This window comes from Hemiscyllium ocellatum, chromosome 34, assembly GCF_020745735.1.
Source record: "Hemiscyllium ocellatum isolate sHemOce1 chromosome 34, sHemOce1.pat.X.cur, whole genome shotgun sequence".
NCBI lineage: Eukaryota > Metazoa > Chordata > Chondrichthyes > Orectolobiformes > Hemiscylliidae > Hemiscyllium > Hemiscyllium ocellatum.
Window position 1 is genome coordinate 40938316 of NC_083434.1, and position 18064 is coordinate 40956379.

The 18064-nt window shown below is 39.9% G+C and overlaps 1 protein-coding gene across 1 annotated transcript in view; it reads right to left on the reverse strand.

The window, feature by feature from the left end:
• The window catches only part of LOC132832361 (PH domain leucine-rich repeat-containing protein phosphatase 1-like), a 176369-nt gene that overhangs the window by 31798 nt on the left and 126507 nt on the right, over window positions 1–18064 (reverse strand). The window contains exons 5-10 of the mRNA XM_060850312.1: window positions 13569–13715; window positions 12999–13229; window positions 6113–6315; window positions 3804–3864; window positions 2581–2676; window positions 217–372 (exon numbers count right to left, since the gene is read on the reverse strand). Coding sequence (XP_060706295.1) covers window positions 217–372; window positions 2581–2676; window positions 3804–3864; window positions 6113–6315; window positions 12999–13229; window positions 13569–13715 — 894 coding nt within the window. The remainder of the gene's footprint in view (window positions 1–216; window positions 373–2580; window positions 2677–3803; window positions 3865–6112; window positions 6316–12998; window positions 13230–13568; window positions 13716–18064) is intronic.

Below are 18064 nucleotides of genomic sequence, written 5' to 3' on the forward strand. Positions count from 1 at the left end.
GAAGGTTACATGTGCTCAAGTCTTCAGTGGGACTTGAACCTCTAACCTTCTAACTCAAACAGCGTGGTCACTGTGCCATGATCATCATTCAACAATATTTAAGGATTAACTTTGAAATGCTTCTGATTACTGTTTCACTGCTGCCAGATTAGTCAGTAAATAATCATCAGATATAAATGGTACAAAAATAATTTGTGATAGTCTAGAATTTATTACCAGTCAGCTTTTAGAAAAAGATTCGAGGGCAACTCAATTAGGTGGTTGTGCTGGACGTCAATAACCTCTGCTTGTGTGCGCTCAAATCGTTCCGGAAGTCTCCGCAGCTGGTTGTGACCTGCCAGCAGTTTGCGTAAATTACTACTGCAGAACAATCTGACAAGGAAATGCACAATATTGAGTTCAACATTTCTTATCAGTAAAACTCTTAGCTCTGTCAAAAGCAATTAAAAAAAAAGAACAATCCAGTAGGTAAGAAAACCTAACATCTGCATAAGGGAAGGAATAAGAATATGGACCCTTGGTTGTTTTTCCTTTATCTATTGTAATGGCAAAAAAACAGTAAAAAAATTAGTACAATTTTGTTAACTGAGCCAAAATGATAGAGGTCCTTGTAAAATAATAACATTCTGTACAGCAATGCACAAATAAACAGTTTGCTGGATTTTCTGTATTTATACTCTGTCTTAATAATACCCCATTGGTTAGTATTAAGAGACTTCAAATTCTTTAGACTCCTTTAAGCAGATCTAATTGTCATCTCGTGGGCATAATTTTCTAATACTATCAATTTCAGCTGATTATGCAATTATTAACAGTAGTCTGGACAGAGGCCAGAAAAGATATGCCCATCATTGATGGCACTTTTCAATATTCTGTTTGGTCCCTGGGATCATTGATTGATTTTGGGGAAAACACTTTTCATTGGATTCCTACGGCACTGTGATTGGATAATGAGAAAACAAATGGAAAATGTTATCTATTATTGATGTGTGTTAATGAATACTGATGGCTCTCTTTAACCTTGGGATTGTCACACTCTTCTGAGCTCTACTCTCTCAGTTACCCACAGACACTTGCACCATACTGCCAAGGCATAATCCTTGGTCTTCAGCTCTTTCAGCTTACACGTGTATGGTGATGGAGATCCTACTTTACTCCTTCACATGCAAAGGCTATTACTATACTTGCTGCACATGGATGTCTGCATAATTTCTTCGGATTGAATATCCTCAAAACAGCAAACATCACACATGACCCTGGCTTTTACTTGATTAACATGTTTTTATCTGTCTCCTAGCAAGAAATGGGAACATTGATCCCAAGCAGAGATACTTTCTGCATCTGTTCAGTTATCAAAACCATCTATTTTTCATTTTCACAGCCAACTCAGTTACACCTACTTTTGGTTCCTACTATCAGTGTCTCCTTCTCCTGAGCAAACTATCATCAAAGCCTCTGACTCCCTAAATGTTGTTCTCTCACTGGGCTCCAGCTCTTTGTCCCATGAACCCGACTGCTGCAATCTCCCATCTTTGACACAAATACCACCTTTTATGACCTATTATCAATTCTGAACACAGGTCAATGAATTCAAAACTCTGTTTTCTCTCCACAAATTCTGCTAGATGAGCTGAGTTTCTCCAATCATTTCTACTTTTGGTTCATCTTTCTACAGAAACACAGAAGACAGGAGCAGGAGTAGGCCATTTGACTCCTCAAAACTGCTCCGCTAATCAATATGATCCTGGCTAACCATCAATATACTAATCCCACCCTCCTCTCATATCACTTGATCCCTTTAGCAATAACAGCTATATCTACCACCTCCTTGAAAACACAATGTTTTAGACTCAACCATTTTCTATGGCAGTGAATTCCAAAGGCTCACCACTCTCTGGATGAAGACATTTCTCATCTCAGTTCTAAAAGGGTTACTCCTTATTTTTACACTCTAAGCTATGGTTCTGGGCCAAAGGTCTTTGTTTGAAATATTAATTCTGTTTCTCTCCTCAAATGCTGCTATGTCCAGAATTTTCTGATTTATTCCACCTTCGGAATATGGTTTGTTCTCCTCCAATGCCTCCTACCATTAGTACTGATTTCTTAATCCACACTTTCATCTCATCTCAATAATAAATTAACTTAAATTAAAATGCCTTTCACATTCTTTGAAGATTCAAAGAGCTTTGCGATTTTGAATGGGTTATTTCTAAAATGTAGCTAATTCATCAGAGTGACCAAAATGTAAAATGCCATTCAATTTTTAAAAATACTGTTAGTCAATAGCCACAATTCATCCAGATAGTAGCACATTTCAGTTATCGAAAGACTGTGCACATCATATTTTCAGTATTTGATTTACTTACATAATTTATCAAATATGTTTTTAAATAGGCTTCGGAAGAATTAATAAGTTACTTGTTTTTTCCCGATACTAGTTATCAGTTTACAGACCTTTCAAATTAAAAATATTTATTGATTAGCTAGTTACCAGTACTTATCAATAAAATATGCAGTATGTTACAAATTGTTCTTGTTGACTTTTCTCTTTGTGCTGGCATTACAAGAACCAATGCTTACTTTGCAGGGAGTTCACAAATCTGATTGTGGCTGATGTCCAAGATCTCCAGCTTTTTACCTTCACACACCCATTCAGGTAAACTATCCAGTTTGTTTCTGCACAAGCAAAACATGTAAAAACATTACGTGAAAAAAATATTAAAAACATTTATACTTTCAATAATGCCCGACTTGTAAAAGCTATGTTAGTGTTAAGCAATGGTACAGTTTCCTCAAAACATTCAAGTTCCACTCAACAAAATTATCAATCTAAAATTGGTCTTGCACAGTCGTGCTTTGCCTTTGGGAGAAATTCAAGTACTTCTGTCTGTACAGCCGACTTCTGCAAGTTGCATATTGATTCTGTTTACCAATGCAAAGCTTATTTAGCCAGGGAAATCATAAGAATTGATTGTACTAGAGTTCACATGTATTACGAGGAGAAAGTGAAGACTGCAGATGCTGGAGATCAGAGCTATAAATGTGTTGCTGGAAAAGCGCAGCAGGTCAGGAGAATCGACGTTTCGGGCATGTGCCCTTCTTCATCATCCCTTGTGGTTGGAGGGTTCCTAATCCCTTGTGGATGGAGGGTTCCTACCAACCCTCCAACCACAAGGGATGAACTCAGATTTCTCCAGTTTCCTCATTTCCCCTCCCCCCACCTTGTCTCAGTCAAATCCCTCGAACTCAGCACCGCCTTCCTAACCTGCAATCTCCTTACTGACCTCTCTGCCCCCCCACCCCCAATCCAGCCTATCACCCTCACCTTAACCTCCTTCCACCTATCGCATTTCCAACGGCCCTCCCCCAAGTCCCTTCTCCCTACCTTTTATCTTAGCCTGCTTGGCACACTCTCCTCATTCCTGAAGAAGGGCTCATGCCCGAAACGTCGATTCTCCTGCTCTTTGGATGCTGCCTGACCTGCCATTCTTTTCCAGCAACACATTTTCAGTTCACATGTATTGCATCAACTCCAGCCAGTAAAATTGAGTTAATACATGAATCTGTGTTTGGATCATCATATTTGGAAAGTTTGGTGGAAGTGCAACAAAAATAATGATCAAATTGTTATGTTACACTATTATTTTGATACAAGATTTACTTTGAAGCTGGAGTGAATCTGTAGAAATTAGATCAATAACTGCATGAAATTCAATCTCACCCCTTTCCATTTTAATCTCCAAAAAAAAAGACAAAATGAAGAGGAATACTTCCTGGAGGATAACCAACTCCAAGTTACCTACCTTGATACATCCACATAAGTGAGATTGTTAGGTACCGGATAGGCATCAATGTATTCAAGCTCTGAAATGAAGAATAATTCAATTACTTTCTTGGTTTGCTTGAGAGGAAAATCTTTGTATGAATTCATTTTTATGTTTAATATTCTTCTCTTCTGATCTCTGTGGACTACATATCTCCTGCAGGCCATCCTCTCCTCAAGCTCCTGCAAATACCAAACTGGACTTGGTCAAGAAGAGACCAAGAATAACGATTACCGTCACTCTGCCGGTGAATCAACATACCACATTGGTTTTTCCACAAAGCAAAATATATTTTCTGCTCATGCCTTTCTCGAGATTTATTGAAGGTTTAGGTTAGATTACTTACTGTTTTCCCTTTCCACCTTATATACTGGCTGATTTTACTAAGTTTCCTTAAGAAACTTTTGAACAATTATTTTGAACCATCAGAATAACAAGCTACATTGTACTTTCTTCAGTGATAATAATAGATTGGCTGAGATTTGATACACAAATCTACTGGAGATTAGATTGGGGTTGATGAGAGTATGGATTTAAATATGGCTTTTTTCCTACTAAGTTAATGCAAAATACTGGATGATGAATGCTAAACTTCATGTTGTTTGATTATACTATGTGACCATAGTATAATCAAAATGTAATTATGACACCATTTCATATCACCAAGCCACTTCCTGTTTATATAATTTCACCTTGCTGCAAGATAGTTCTTTATGACATCATGGGACAAAAATTTTAAAAACGCTTCTTGCTGACCTGAGCCTTAAAAGAATGGATTGGGAAACTGCAGTTGTACACCAGTGCCCAGGATTCTGATTCTTGGAACAAAAAGAGCAGAAAACTGGGAAGATGGTAAATCAGGCGCAATGAGCAGCATAGTGGCTCAGTAGTTACCACTGATGTCTCACAGCACCAGGGACCCGGGTTCGATCCCAGCCTCGGGTAACTATCTGCGTGGAGTTTGCACATTCTCCCCATGTCGGCATGGATTTCTTCCAGGTGCTCCCACAGTCCAAAGGTGTGCAGGTCAGGTGAATTGGCCATGCTAAATTGTCCATAGTGTTAGGTGCATTAGTCAGGGGTAAATATAGGTTAAGGGAATGGGTCTGGGTGGATTATTCTTCAGTGGACTTGTTGGGCCAAATGGCCTGTTTCCACACTGTAGGAATTCTAATCAAACAATTTACAAAACTTACCCAAAGGTTTCTAAATTCCAGCACAGATCAAGGAGCCTGAAACTTATTGTAAAATCATATTTTTGTGCAAATTAACATGGTTCACATCATGTTGCACACGGTTCTTTGACATGACATATTCTCTTTTACCAATCTCAAAGAGAAGTGATTCTCAAAGTCAAGTCTGTGGACCGATTTAAAATGCAAGTCATTGATGACAACATAGCCAAGGGAACATGCCAGAACCCTCACCTCTATCATATGTGCAATTATCATTTGTGCAGTATACACAACCAAAGTAACTTTTGCATGTGTGACATAAGTACAGCAATAACAATGTCATTTTATTAACAAAATTTGTATTACCATTACAACATACAAATGCAGGATTAGGGCCAAGTTAAAAAATCACACAACACCAGGTTATATTCCAATAGGTTTATTTGGAAGCACTAGCTTTTGGAGCAATGCTCCATAGGGTGATTAGCAACCATCTGATGAAGGAGAATGCTCCGAAAGTTAGTGCTTCCAAATAAACCTGCTGGACTATAACCTTTGTCCACCCCAGTCCAACACTGGCAGCTCCAAACCATGATTAGGGCCAAAAGCAAAGAACAGAAATCAGTTGAATGTGGAGCCCACACAATAGAGTGAAGCTTTCCAGCTGAGAAATAGGTGACATCTCATTGATGTTTCATCATGACGGTGCCATTCTTCCTATTAACACTGATGAGTCAATTTGTGGTGGCAAGCAATAGTGAGTGGAGCACAACTGGTAGTTGATTGTAGAGGTTTTCTATCGAATTAACCACTTTCTACATGAATTGTTGTGAGTAACCACTCAAAACAATCGATGTAGAAAACCAATGAAAATCACTGCATCAACATGACAGGGATGGAATTGCCATTGAATAAGAAAGTGTATGGTTAGATGGAAGGAGATTCGAGCTAAGATAAAGAAGAGTATATGTGAAATGGATAAAATTCATCGACATCCTTCTAAAGTTGAAAAATACTTACATGCGTACTTTATTTTTATGCTCACAAATAATATTTATGCAGTTGAACTGAATGTCATGTTTTTAGGTTCAGTGCCATGAAGTATCAACATACCATTTGTTGCAGCATAAAGATTCTTCAGGAAATATCCACTGACTTTAAGACTGGTTAGGTAGTTTCGTTCACAGTGTATAACCTCAATATTCTCAAATACAGTGCCATCAAGAACAGTCAGTTTATTATCACGCAGGTCTAGATGAGTAACATGTTGCAAGAAATCCACATTTGCCACGTCCACCTTGGTGAGGTGATTGAGTCTAAATTGAATTAGATAAATTTGAACAAAAGAAATCAACATTTCCAAAGAAAGTTTTGACTTGTTACACTTAGTACTATATTACGCTCAAAGCATCATACAGTACAGATGTGACCCCTCGACCAAAAACTACTCTAAATCTACACTTTCCCACACTTGTCCCATGGCCTTGAATGTTGTGATATTTCAAGTGCTCACCCAAGTATTTTTCAAAACATGGTGAAATTTCCAGGCAGTGGATTCCAGAATCCGATCACCCTCTGTGAAAATATTTTTTCTCCAATTCCCACTAAATGTTCTTCTTTTCAAATTGAAATTGTGCTTTCTTGTTATTGACTCTTCATCAAGAGGGTGGATGGGAAGGGGGCAAGTTCTTTTTATCACCCTGTCCGTACTTCTCAATCTTATTCACATCTAACAGCTTCCCTCCCAGTCTTCTTTCTTTGAAAGAAATCAATTTGAGCTCATCCAGCCTCTCTTCATAGTAAAATGCTCCACCCCAGGAAACATTCTGGTGAATCTCCTTTGCACCCCATTCACTGCACAATAGGAACGATTTGATTGCAGAAACCAGAAGTGTACATGGTACATCAGCTTGGCCAAACCAAAGTTTTGTATTTCTCCAAGACATTCTCCTTGCTCTTGTAGTCTATGCCATGAAAGATAGCCCTGTATACCTTATTAACTATCCTATCAACCTGTCCTGCCACATTCAGGGGTTGGTGGGTCGCGCTCCAAAAAACTCAAAGGAACAGGGGATTAAGTGTTTTGCATTTCATTTAGTACTCTCTTGTCATAGAGTCACAGAGATGTACAGCATGGAAACAGACCCTTTGGTCTTACCTATCCTTGTTGACCAGCTATCCCAACCCAATCTAGTCCCACCTGCCAGCACCCGGCCCATATTCCCTCCAAACCCTTCCTATTCATATGCCTATCCAAATGCCTCTTAAATGTTGCAATTGTATCAGCTTCCACCACTTCCTCTGGTAGCTCATTCCATACACTTACCACCCTCTGCGTGAAAAAGTTGTCCCGCAGGTCTCTTTTATATTTTCCCCCTCTCACCCTAAACCTATGTCCTCTAGTTCTGGACTTGGACCCCAGGGAAAAGACTTTGCTACTTACCTTATCCATGTCCCTCATAATTTTGTAAACCTCTATAATGTCACCCCTCAGCTTCTGACGCTCCAGGGAGAACAGTCCCAGCCTGTAGCTCAAATCCTCCAACCCTGGCAACATCCTTGTAGATCTTTTCTGAACCCTTTCAAGTTTCACAACATCTTTCCGATAGGGAGGAGACCAGAATTGCGCGCAATATTCCAACAGTGGCCTAACCAATGTCCTGTACAGCAGCAACATGACCTCCCAACTCCTGTACTCAATACTCTGACCAATAAAAGAAAGCATATCAAATGCCTTCTTCACTATCCTATCTACCTGTGTCTCCACTTTCAAGGAGCTATGAACCTGCACTTCAAGGTCTCTTTGTTCAGCAACACTCCCTAGGACCTCACCATTAAGTGTATAAGTCCTGCTAAGATTTTCTTTCCCAAAATGCAGCGCCTCGCATTTATCTGAATTAAACTCCATCTGCCACTTCTCAGCCCACTGGCCCATCTGGTCAAGATCTTGTTGTAATCTGAGGTAACACTTTTCGCTGTCCACTACACCTCCAATTTTGCTGTCATCTGCAAACTTACTAACTTTACCTCTTATGCGCGCATCCAAATCATTTATGTAAATGACAAATAGTAGAGGACCCAGCACCGATCCTTGTGGCAGTCCACTGGTCACAGGCCTCCAGTCTGAAAAACAACCCTCCACCACCACCCTCTGTCTTCTACCTTTGAGCCAGTTCTGTATCCAAATAGGCTAGTTCTCCCTGTAGTCCATGAGATCTAATCTTGCTTATCAGTCTCCCGTGGGAAACCTTGTTGAATGCCTTAATGAAGTCCATATAGGTCACATCTACTGCTCTGCCCTCATCAATGCTCTTGGTTACTCATTCAAAAAACTCAATCAAGTTTGAGAGACATGATTTCCCACGCACAAAGCCATGTTGACTATCCCTAATCAGTCCTTGCCTTTCCAAATACATGTACATCCTTTCCCTCAGATTTCCCTCCAACAACTTGCCCACTGCCCACGTCAGACTCACACTGGTCTATAGTTCCCAGGCTTGTCCTTACCACCCTTCTTAAACAGTGGCACCACATTAGCCAACCTTCAGTCTTCTGGCACCTCACCTGTGACTATCAATGATACAAATATCTCAGCAAGAGGCCCAGCAATCACTTCTCTAGCTTCCCACAGAGTTCAAGGGTACACCTGATCAGGTCCTGGGGATTTATCTACCTTTACCCATTTCAAGACATCTAGCACTTCCTACTCTGCAATATAGATATTTTGCAAGATGTCACCATCTAATCCCCATTTTCTGTGGCTCCACACAAAGGCCTACTTGCTGATCTTTGAGGAGCCCTATTCTCTCCATAGTTACTCTCTAAAGTCATAGAGATGTACAGCATGGAAATAGAGCCTTCGGTCCAACCTGTCCATGCCGACCAGATATCCCAACCCAATCTAGTCCCATCTGCCAGCACCTGGCCCATACCCTTCCTATTCATATACCCATCCAAATGCCTCTTAAATGTTGCAATTGTACCAGCCTCCACCACATCCCCTGACAGCTCATTCCATACACGCACCACCCTCTGCGTGAAAAAGTTGTCCCTTAGGTCTCTTTTTTATATGTTTCCCCTCTCACCCTAAACCTACACCCTCTATTTCTGGACTCCCCCACCCCAGGGAAAAGACTTTGTCTATTTATCCTATCCATGCCCCTCATAATTTTGTAAACCTCTATAAGGTCACCCCTCAGCCTCCGATGCTCCAGGGAAAACAGCCTTAATGTATATGTAAAAACTCTTAGAATTCTCCTTAATTCTATTTGACAAATCGATCTCATGTTCCCTTTTTGCCCTCCTGATTTCCCTCTTAAGTATACTCCTACTCCCTTTATATTCTTCTAAGGATTCACTCGATCTATCCTGCCTATATCTTACATATGCTTCCTTCTTTTTCTTAATCATTCTCTCAATTTCTTTAGTCATCTAGCATCACCTATATCTACCAGCCTTTCCTTTCACCCGAACAGGAACGTACTTTCTCTGGATTCTCGTTATTTCATTTCTGAAGGCTTCCCATTTTCCAGCCGTCCCTTTACCTGCGAACATCTGCCTCAAATCAGCTTTCAAAAGTTCTTGCCTAATACCGTCAAAATTGGCCATTCTGCAATGTAGAACTTCAACTTTTAGATTTGGTCTATCCTTTTCCATCATTATTTTAAATCTAATAGAATTATGGTCGCTGGCCCCAAAGTGCTCCCCCACTGACACCTCAGTCACCTCCCTGCCTTATTTCCCAAGAGTAGGTCCATCCACATACTGAATCAGAAAGTAGTCTTGTACACACTTAACAAATTTCTCTCCATCTAAACCTTTAACACTATGGCAGTCCTAGTCGATGTTTGGAAAGTTAAAATCTCCTACCATAACCACCCTATTTTTCTTATAGATAACTGAGATCTCCTTACAAGTTTGTTTCTCAATTTCCCTCTGACCATTGGGGGGGGGTTTATAATACAATCCCAATAAGGTGATCATCCCTTTCTTATTTCTCAGTTCCACCCAAATAACTTCCCTGGATGTATTTCTGGGAATATCCTCCCTCAGCACAGCTGCAATGCTATCCTTATCAAAATGCCACTCCCCCTCCTCTCTTGCCTCCCCTTCTATCCTCCCTTTAGTAGTTGTATCCTGGAACATTAAGCTACCAGTCCTGCCCATCCCTGAGCCATGTTTCTGTAAGTGCTATGATATCCCAGTCCCACATTCCTAACCATGCCCTGAGTTCATCTGCCTTCCCTGTTAGGCCCCTTGTATTGAAATAAATGCAGTTTAATTTATTAGTCGCACCTTGTCCCTACCTGCTTGACTCGCTTCTGTTCTCAACTGTACCAGTCTCATTTTGATCTCTTTCCTCACTATCTCCCTAGGTCCCCCCCGCCCCCCACCTTACTAGTTTAAATCCTCCCGAGCAGCTCTAACAAATTTCCCTGCCATTAGTCCTCTTCCAAATTAGCTGCAATCCGTCCTTCTTATACGGGTCACTTCTACCACAAAAAAATTCCAATGATCCAAAAACATGAATCCTTCTCCCATATACCAGCTCCTCAGCCATGCATTCATCTGCTCTATCCTTCTATTCCTGCCTTCACTGGCTCTTAGCACCAGGAGTATCCCAGATATTACTACTCTTGAGGACCTCCATTTTAAATTTCTGCCTAACTCTCTGTAATCTCCCGTGAGAATCTCAACCTTTTCCCTTCCTATGTCATTGATTCCAATGTGGACAATGATCTCTTGCTGGCCACTCTCCCCCGTGAGAACATTCTCCACCCTCTCTGAGACATCCTTGATCCTGGCACCAGGGAATCAACACACCATTCTGTTTTTTCGCTGCTGGCCACAGGAACGTCCGTCTGTACCTTGGACTAGAGAATCCCCTCACACAATTGATCTCTTGGAATCAGGTGTACCCCTCGTTGCATTAAAGCCAGTCTCAATACAGAAACGTGGCTGTTCGTGCTACGTTCCCCTGAGAATCCATCCACCTCTACATTTTCCAAGACAGCATACCTGTTTGAAATGGGTACATCCACAAAAGACTCCTGCACTAGCTGCCTCTCTTACCTTTCCTGGAGTTAACTCATCTATGTGACTGTATCTGAGACTTTCCCCCCCTTCCTATAAATGCCATCCATCACATACTATTGCTGTTGCAAATTCCTCATTGCTTCTAACTGTCTTTCCAACTGATCCATTCAATCTGATAAGATTCACAGCCTACAACATTTATGGCAGATATAATCTACAGTAACCCTTAAACTCTCTTTAAATGACAAGAAGTACATATCACTCTATTAAAGGCCATTTTTGCTCCCACTCAATCCACAGACCCAGAAAATAACACCGTCTTATTCCTCTACAAACACTGCCCCAGGTTAATTTAATAGTTATGGCTTATACTTTATGTTTAATCAAGAGACATATCACTAAAAAGCATATCATCAAGAAAGAACCCACTCTACTCACTACTGCAGATTCTCTGTAGGCCACACTTAAAAACGATTAACTTATCTGATTCTGTGCTGTGAACTTCGCCCAACAGTTCCTCCAAAATCGGTTGTGAATTTCACTGTTTGTTATTTCTCCCAGATGCACTCCGATGTCCAGCGATACATGAATTCAAGCAGCAAAGACAGTAACTATGCATGTTCTCTCTCTCTCTCCTGCAATGACCTCACCATGTGCTTCTTTTGTCTGTTCTTCTCCCTTTTGAAACTGCTGTTGTTTTGATTTTTTTTCCCCAAAGTTCCAAAACAATGCAACAGCACATAAAACAGTAATTGTTGCTGCTGGAATTCGAGGAAATCACCTCCAGCATCCAAAATACCTCAAAAAAGGAGCAACTGTTACAGCCAGAAATTCTTCCCGTCGTCCATCTCTTGTCTTGCTACTTCCTCCGAAGTGTATTACCTCACACTTATCAGGTTTAAATTTCAACTGTGACTGATCTGCCAATATCCACCGTAACCTATGATCTTCTTCCTTACTGTCAATCGCAAACGTATTTATTATTCTCTTCATTCCAACACCACTACATTCACCCCCTTCATCCCATATTTTCTATATCATTTACATATTTCACAGAACAACAAAGGATCCAGCACTGATCCAAGGGTATGTCACTAAACTGCAGCCTCCAGTCACACAAACTGCATTTGACCTTCACCTTACGCTTCCTACCATTAAGTAAATTTGGCTCCACCTTGTTAAGTTACCCTAGATCTTATATGCTTTCACCTTATTTATCAGTTTCCCTTGTGGGACCTTGTCAAAGGCTTTGCTGAAATCCAGAAGCTACATCAACTCCCCTACCCTCATTTACATATCTGGTCACCTCCTTGATTAATTGAATCGATTTTGTTAGGCATGGTCTCCCTCTGACAAAGATATGCTGACTATCCCTGATCAAACCTTGCCTCTCCCAAGTGGAGATCAATTTTCTCCTTCAGATGTTGCTTACAGAAAGCTAAACAAACAAATATTATTCCATTCAAGGGGAACAATGCAAAAGATTTAATGAATAAATAGAATGAAAAATTATAAAATAAATCTATTTAATGAGCAAGTCTGTGCAAATAACAATGCATTGTAAATTTAGAAATGCAATAAAACAAGATTGCCCTGAAGCGCAGAAAAAGCTCATTTTGCATCAAGGATGAAACAAGAGACAACCTAGGCAGGCGGTAGACCTAGTGCAACATATTGCCAGTGATGGCCAATTAACAAGCCATTGTCCATCTCAACATGCAGCCTGCATCCAAGAGCAGCCTACCGAATCCAAGGACTGGCAGCTCAGCAGCACCACAGGAAGAGCTGGCAATTGCCAGACTGCAGTTCTAAACAGTGCAAAATAATAAGTCAGATCATTCTAATGGTTTGTGGTAGGCTAACACAAATGTTAGTTACCTTTGTTTTACACAGGCCATGGAAACAGAGTTGTGTGATAAATGCTGTAAATTTATTAACCCAGGTGAATTTGCAAAAAACCTACCTTAAATCCACTTGTTTGATGTGAGGCATTCTCCTCAAACCTTGCAAGCATAATGTCTCAATGTAGTTGCCTGACATACAAAGCTTTTCCACAGCTTTCAGACTCTCCAGAACTACAGGAATGCTTCTGAATTCGTTGAAGGAAAGGCTCAGGTAGTTCAGTTGCACCAGATTCCCCAGCTCCAGAGGAAGAGAACCAAGACAGTTGCCATCCAGTAAAAATGTCTGTAAGCTGATTTGCATAAAGACAGAAACGAAAAGCGGTGCATCAGTCTTTATATTCTCAAGCGTACTTGAAGGTTCCAGCCAAATAAAAAAACAAGAACCGCACATGTTGGAAATCAAAAACTAAATCAGAAATTCCTGGAAAAACTCATCAGGTTTAGCAGCAAATATGCAGAGAAAGCCGAGTTAACATTTCTGGTACAGTGACCCTTCTTCAGAATGGCTCTAGCTTTCTGTTTGTCCCCCTTTAAAAGTAAAATATTACTGGCAATATGGAACAAATTAATACAGTAATGAAAGATAAAAATGTCTCGTATCAAGATTTGCATCAGACTCCAGTACTTACTTATTCATGTTGCTAACCGCTGAAGGGATAAATTGTAGGGCATTGCAGGAAAGATTGACTTCAGAAAGGGTTGGTATATCACAAATGGCAAGTGGAAATTCTCCCATGTGATTATTGGAAAGGTTTAAACTTTTCAGCTTCATGAACCTGCAGCATAAATTTATCAGGAAAAATTTGAAAATATACAAATGAAACAACAGCTTGACATTGCAGGTCAAAGATCAAATAAGAGAGAAATGGAATTGATATTATCCAGAGCCTTTTGTCTTGTGAGTCATTTTTCAAATTTTGCTTCTTTAAAATCTTTGGATGTCCATATAGTACTTACCACTCTTGAGTTCACTTATTTCCAACTACTCATGGAGGTGGAGGTTAGGCTGCATTGCCTGTTCACTGAAGTGTCAGCAATAGAAAGCAGGTTATGTAATACTCACTGACTTTTAGCATAAATCATATTGAAAACAGAAATGATGTTCTTGTGTCAATGAGGTTACTTAGCAAAACAGACTTCTCTGGCAGACATTTTGCAAACTTTTGACAGTCACACATGGACCATATACACACTGGCAGGAAACATGGTTTGGCTAAAATGAACAAGTTAACAACAAAAAAAACGACCTACTACAAAAACAAAGATCAGACTTGAGGGAGGTGCTTTATGGGGCTTGACCTTTAAAATTATTTTTCCTGTTTAAAAATACAAACAAATCTTTTTTTCATTTTGCACCAGTTGAAGGTGATAAAATTTGTTTTGCAAAGTAAAAAAAGTCCTGAATATCAAAATACATGTGAAGAGTTTTCAATGTATAAGTGAGTGTCTTCATAGGATTCAATGAAACATGCCCTAAGCAGTAAGTACAAATTGAGATAGTATCAAAAGCAATCTTTTGAGACACTTAAGGAAGCCACATGATTATATCTGATTGGGAAAAAAATGATCTAAAAGTTTCAACTTTAATTTAAAAATGGCAGACAAATTCTATAGCAATACAAAAAACAATAAATTGATCCACTCATTGCAATCCAGGAAAGACTCATGTTCACCCCTGACCTCCCAAATGGGATGGCTGATAATAACACAGCTGGAACAGCGTACAGACAACCTTCAAGACTGAAACCAGTTACCGAAAATGAACTACTACTTCTAAGCAAACTGCACTGAATCAATGGACCCATGATAAACAGCGGAACAGCAACTTTACAAAAGCCTGCAGCTCTCTCATAAATATATTCAAAAATAGCTATAATGTGCAATGCAAGAACAGGATTCTATCTCATTTGGAAAACATTGTGTGATCCCTGTAGAAAGGGTTTGTTAAAATGGCTGACAGAAAGTCTTCACTTAGTAACTTTTCATTAAAGAAATATTTTTCTGTAATATAGCATGGCTCATTACTAGATCAGTAAATAGCATATAATAACTTGATCCTTAACACCTTTATTTTTGACCAATCTTTTGGTCACTTATACAAGATATCTATGTGGCTCTTTGTCAAATCATGTCTTACAATACTTCTAATAAATTCCCAGGGAAGTAATTATGTTTGAAGCACTTTATAAATTTAAGTGAGTCATGGCAAATTATCAATTGACCATAATTTTCAACTCTGCATACTATGTTATTAGAGTTACATGTAACATTTTCAAAACAATAAATAATGTAATGGGACTCTTTTCAAAAAAGGGTAAGCAACGTGATTGGAAAGGTTATTTCACTTTAAAAATAAGCCCTTGCAAATAATACTCCAAAAGTGTACACAGCTAGGATTATAGAGATGCAAGCATCCTTTTTCTCTCAAACAATATGAATGATTTTGAAATAGAATTTTTGGTGATATACTGTTTAAAGCATTAAGTTCATCATTTTTTTTGAGCAAAGCATGAATATCCTCAGTGCTTCTGAGTCAATGCAAAAACAAATATGAAAAGGTCACTAATAAATATTTCACAGCAGCTAAAACTGTTCAGTCTAAACATGGTTTACAGCAACGCTCAAATAGCACTCTGGTGTACAATATACTAAATTAACTAGAATTCCATTTGATTCATTAACTGCTTCATCCTGTTCAAGGTTCTCAAAACAGATGGCTGGAGATTTTATCTTCCCTTGAACCATAGCATGTCATAATGTAAATTAACCTTCTCTGCCACCATTTCTTTAGAATATCTGAAATTATCCGGCACACCATTCTACACTGATGATTCAGATGCCACCTCTAAATGGGGATAACAATTTATAATTTCCTTTAAAACTGCTAACTCTACACTGCAATCGTTAATCCATCTCTAAAATGCAGCTTTATTATAAAAGGAAAAAAGGAAAAAAAGTCCAAATTGATCCAAACAGGGCTATGGTGTGGAGCAAAGTTTCGGGCATAAGCCCTTCTTCAGGAATGATGCTGGCGTGTCAAGCAGGCTGAGAGAAAAAGGTAGGGTAGAGGGAATTTGGGGGAGGGGTGCTGGGAATACGATAGGTGGAAGGAGGTGAGGGTGAGGTTGATAGGCCGGAGAGGTCGGGAAGAAGATTGCAGGTCAAGAGGGCGGTGCTGAATCCGGGGGTTGGGACCTTATCTCAGGCCCAACCCCCAGATTCAGCACCGCCCTCTTGACCTGCAATCTTCTTCCCAACCTCTCCGCCCCCACCCCCTCTCCAGCCTATCACCCTCACCTCCTTCCACCTATAGAATTCATAGCGCCCCTCCCCCCTACCTTTTATCTCAGCCCGCTTGGCACACCAGCCTCATTCCTGAAGAAGGGCTTATGCCCGAAACATCGATTCTCCTGCTCCTCGGATGCTGCCTGGCCTGCTGTGTTTTTCCAGCACCACATTTTTCAACTCTGGTCTTCAGCATCTGCAGTCCTCACATTTTCTAAATTTATAGCCAAATAATAATGTACCTTCTTATCTTTTGCTAGGAAAGTGGGTACGGTCACATTTATCCACATTATATTGCATCTGCCATGCATTTGGTCACTCATTGAGCCTGTCAAAAACACACTGCAACCTCCTCACAGCACACTCTTCCACCCAGCTGTGTCATCTGTAAATTTTGAGATATTACATTTAGTTCCCTCATCTAAGTCATTAACATATCAAGTGAAAGCTGGGATTTTAGTAACAATCCCTGCAGTACCCCACTAGTCACTGCAGAATGCTATTCTCGTCAAGAATGTGCTTTCAGGAGAATATAATTGATGAAAGAACTGGAATTAATGGAGTGTCTTTCAGGGTCTCACAATGCCCCAAATCGCTTCACAGCCAATTACGCATTTCTGAACTGTAGTTGCTGTTGAAATGCATATGAACATGGTAGCCAATCTATGCAAAAAAAGTTCCCACAAACGGCAATTAAATCATTGACCAGACGCAATTTTGATGTTGATTAGGGGTAACTACTGACTAGGTCATGGGGAGAACGCTGTTGCTTTTTATTTGGAGTAGTCAAGTGGAACACAGAATCATAGAATCCCGAGAATTACTGCGTGGAAACAGGCCCTTCGGCTCAACAAGTCCAGACAGACCCTCCAAGGAGCAAGCCATTCAGATCCATTCCCCTAACATATGATCCTATATTTAACCCTGACTAACACACCTAAATCTACACACCCCTGAACAATTTAGCATGGCCAATTCACCAAACCTGCACATCTTTTAGATTATGGGAGGAAACTGGAGAACCCAGAGGAAACCCATGCAGACACGGGGAGAATACTCTGCTTACACAGTCGCCTCAGGTTGGAATCGAACCCAGGTCTCTGTTGCTGTGAGGCAGCAGTGCAAAACACTGAGCCACCATGCCACAAAGCCACTATGCTGCCCACAATTTAAGGCCACAATAGAATCAACAATAGAGCCACCAATAAGACAGCAATAGTTACCTAACAAAACCTTATAGCTGTTCAACAGATTTTGATAAGATTCAACAGACTACCTATTAGTAATTCTGATAAAATTCAAAGCTGAAGCAAGAACATAAAAAGTGGCTTGTGAAAATCTAAGATCAAATGCAAATGTCCAGCTTTGATCATAATCAGATAAGAAATAAATGTGCTATCAATTCAGTTCAGTGTTAAATTTATTTCAGTCGATATCCTCTACTTCTAAATACTACGTTCCAAAGCACAGCTGCAATCTGTTGGCTCAGAAGAAATTAATGAATAGAATAGGAAGGCAAAATGACTTCTAAAACAGGTATTTGTAAATATGAAAACTATAATTAGCCTTTCAGTAGAAGAATCTAATGCTCAAGCAAACTAGACAAAACACTGCACCTGAAAGTAAAAATGTTCTGCCAATTGGTGCTGCTGCTTTTTCAGCTTACACTGAATTTTGAGTATGGTTCCTCTAAGTCAATTCCTCAAAAGCACCAAGTGCTCATTGCAGTGGGTACTTACACTTCCTCAATAATAGATTTGGAATTAGGAGAGGATAGCAAATTTGTCTGGGAACAAAGAATGCTTTTAAATCAACAGTCATATTTTTTGTAACTGTGCTC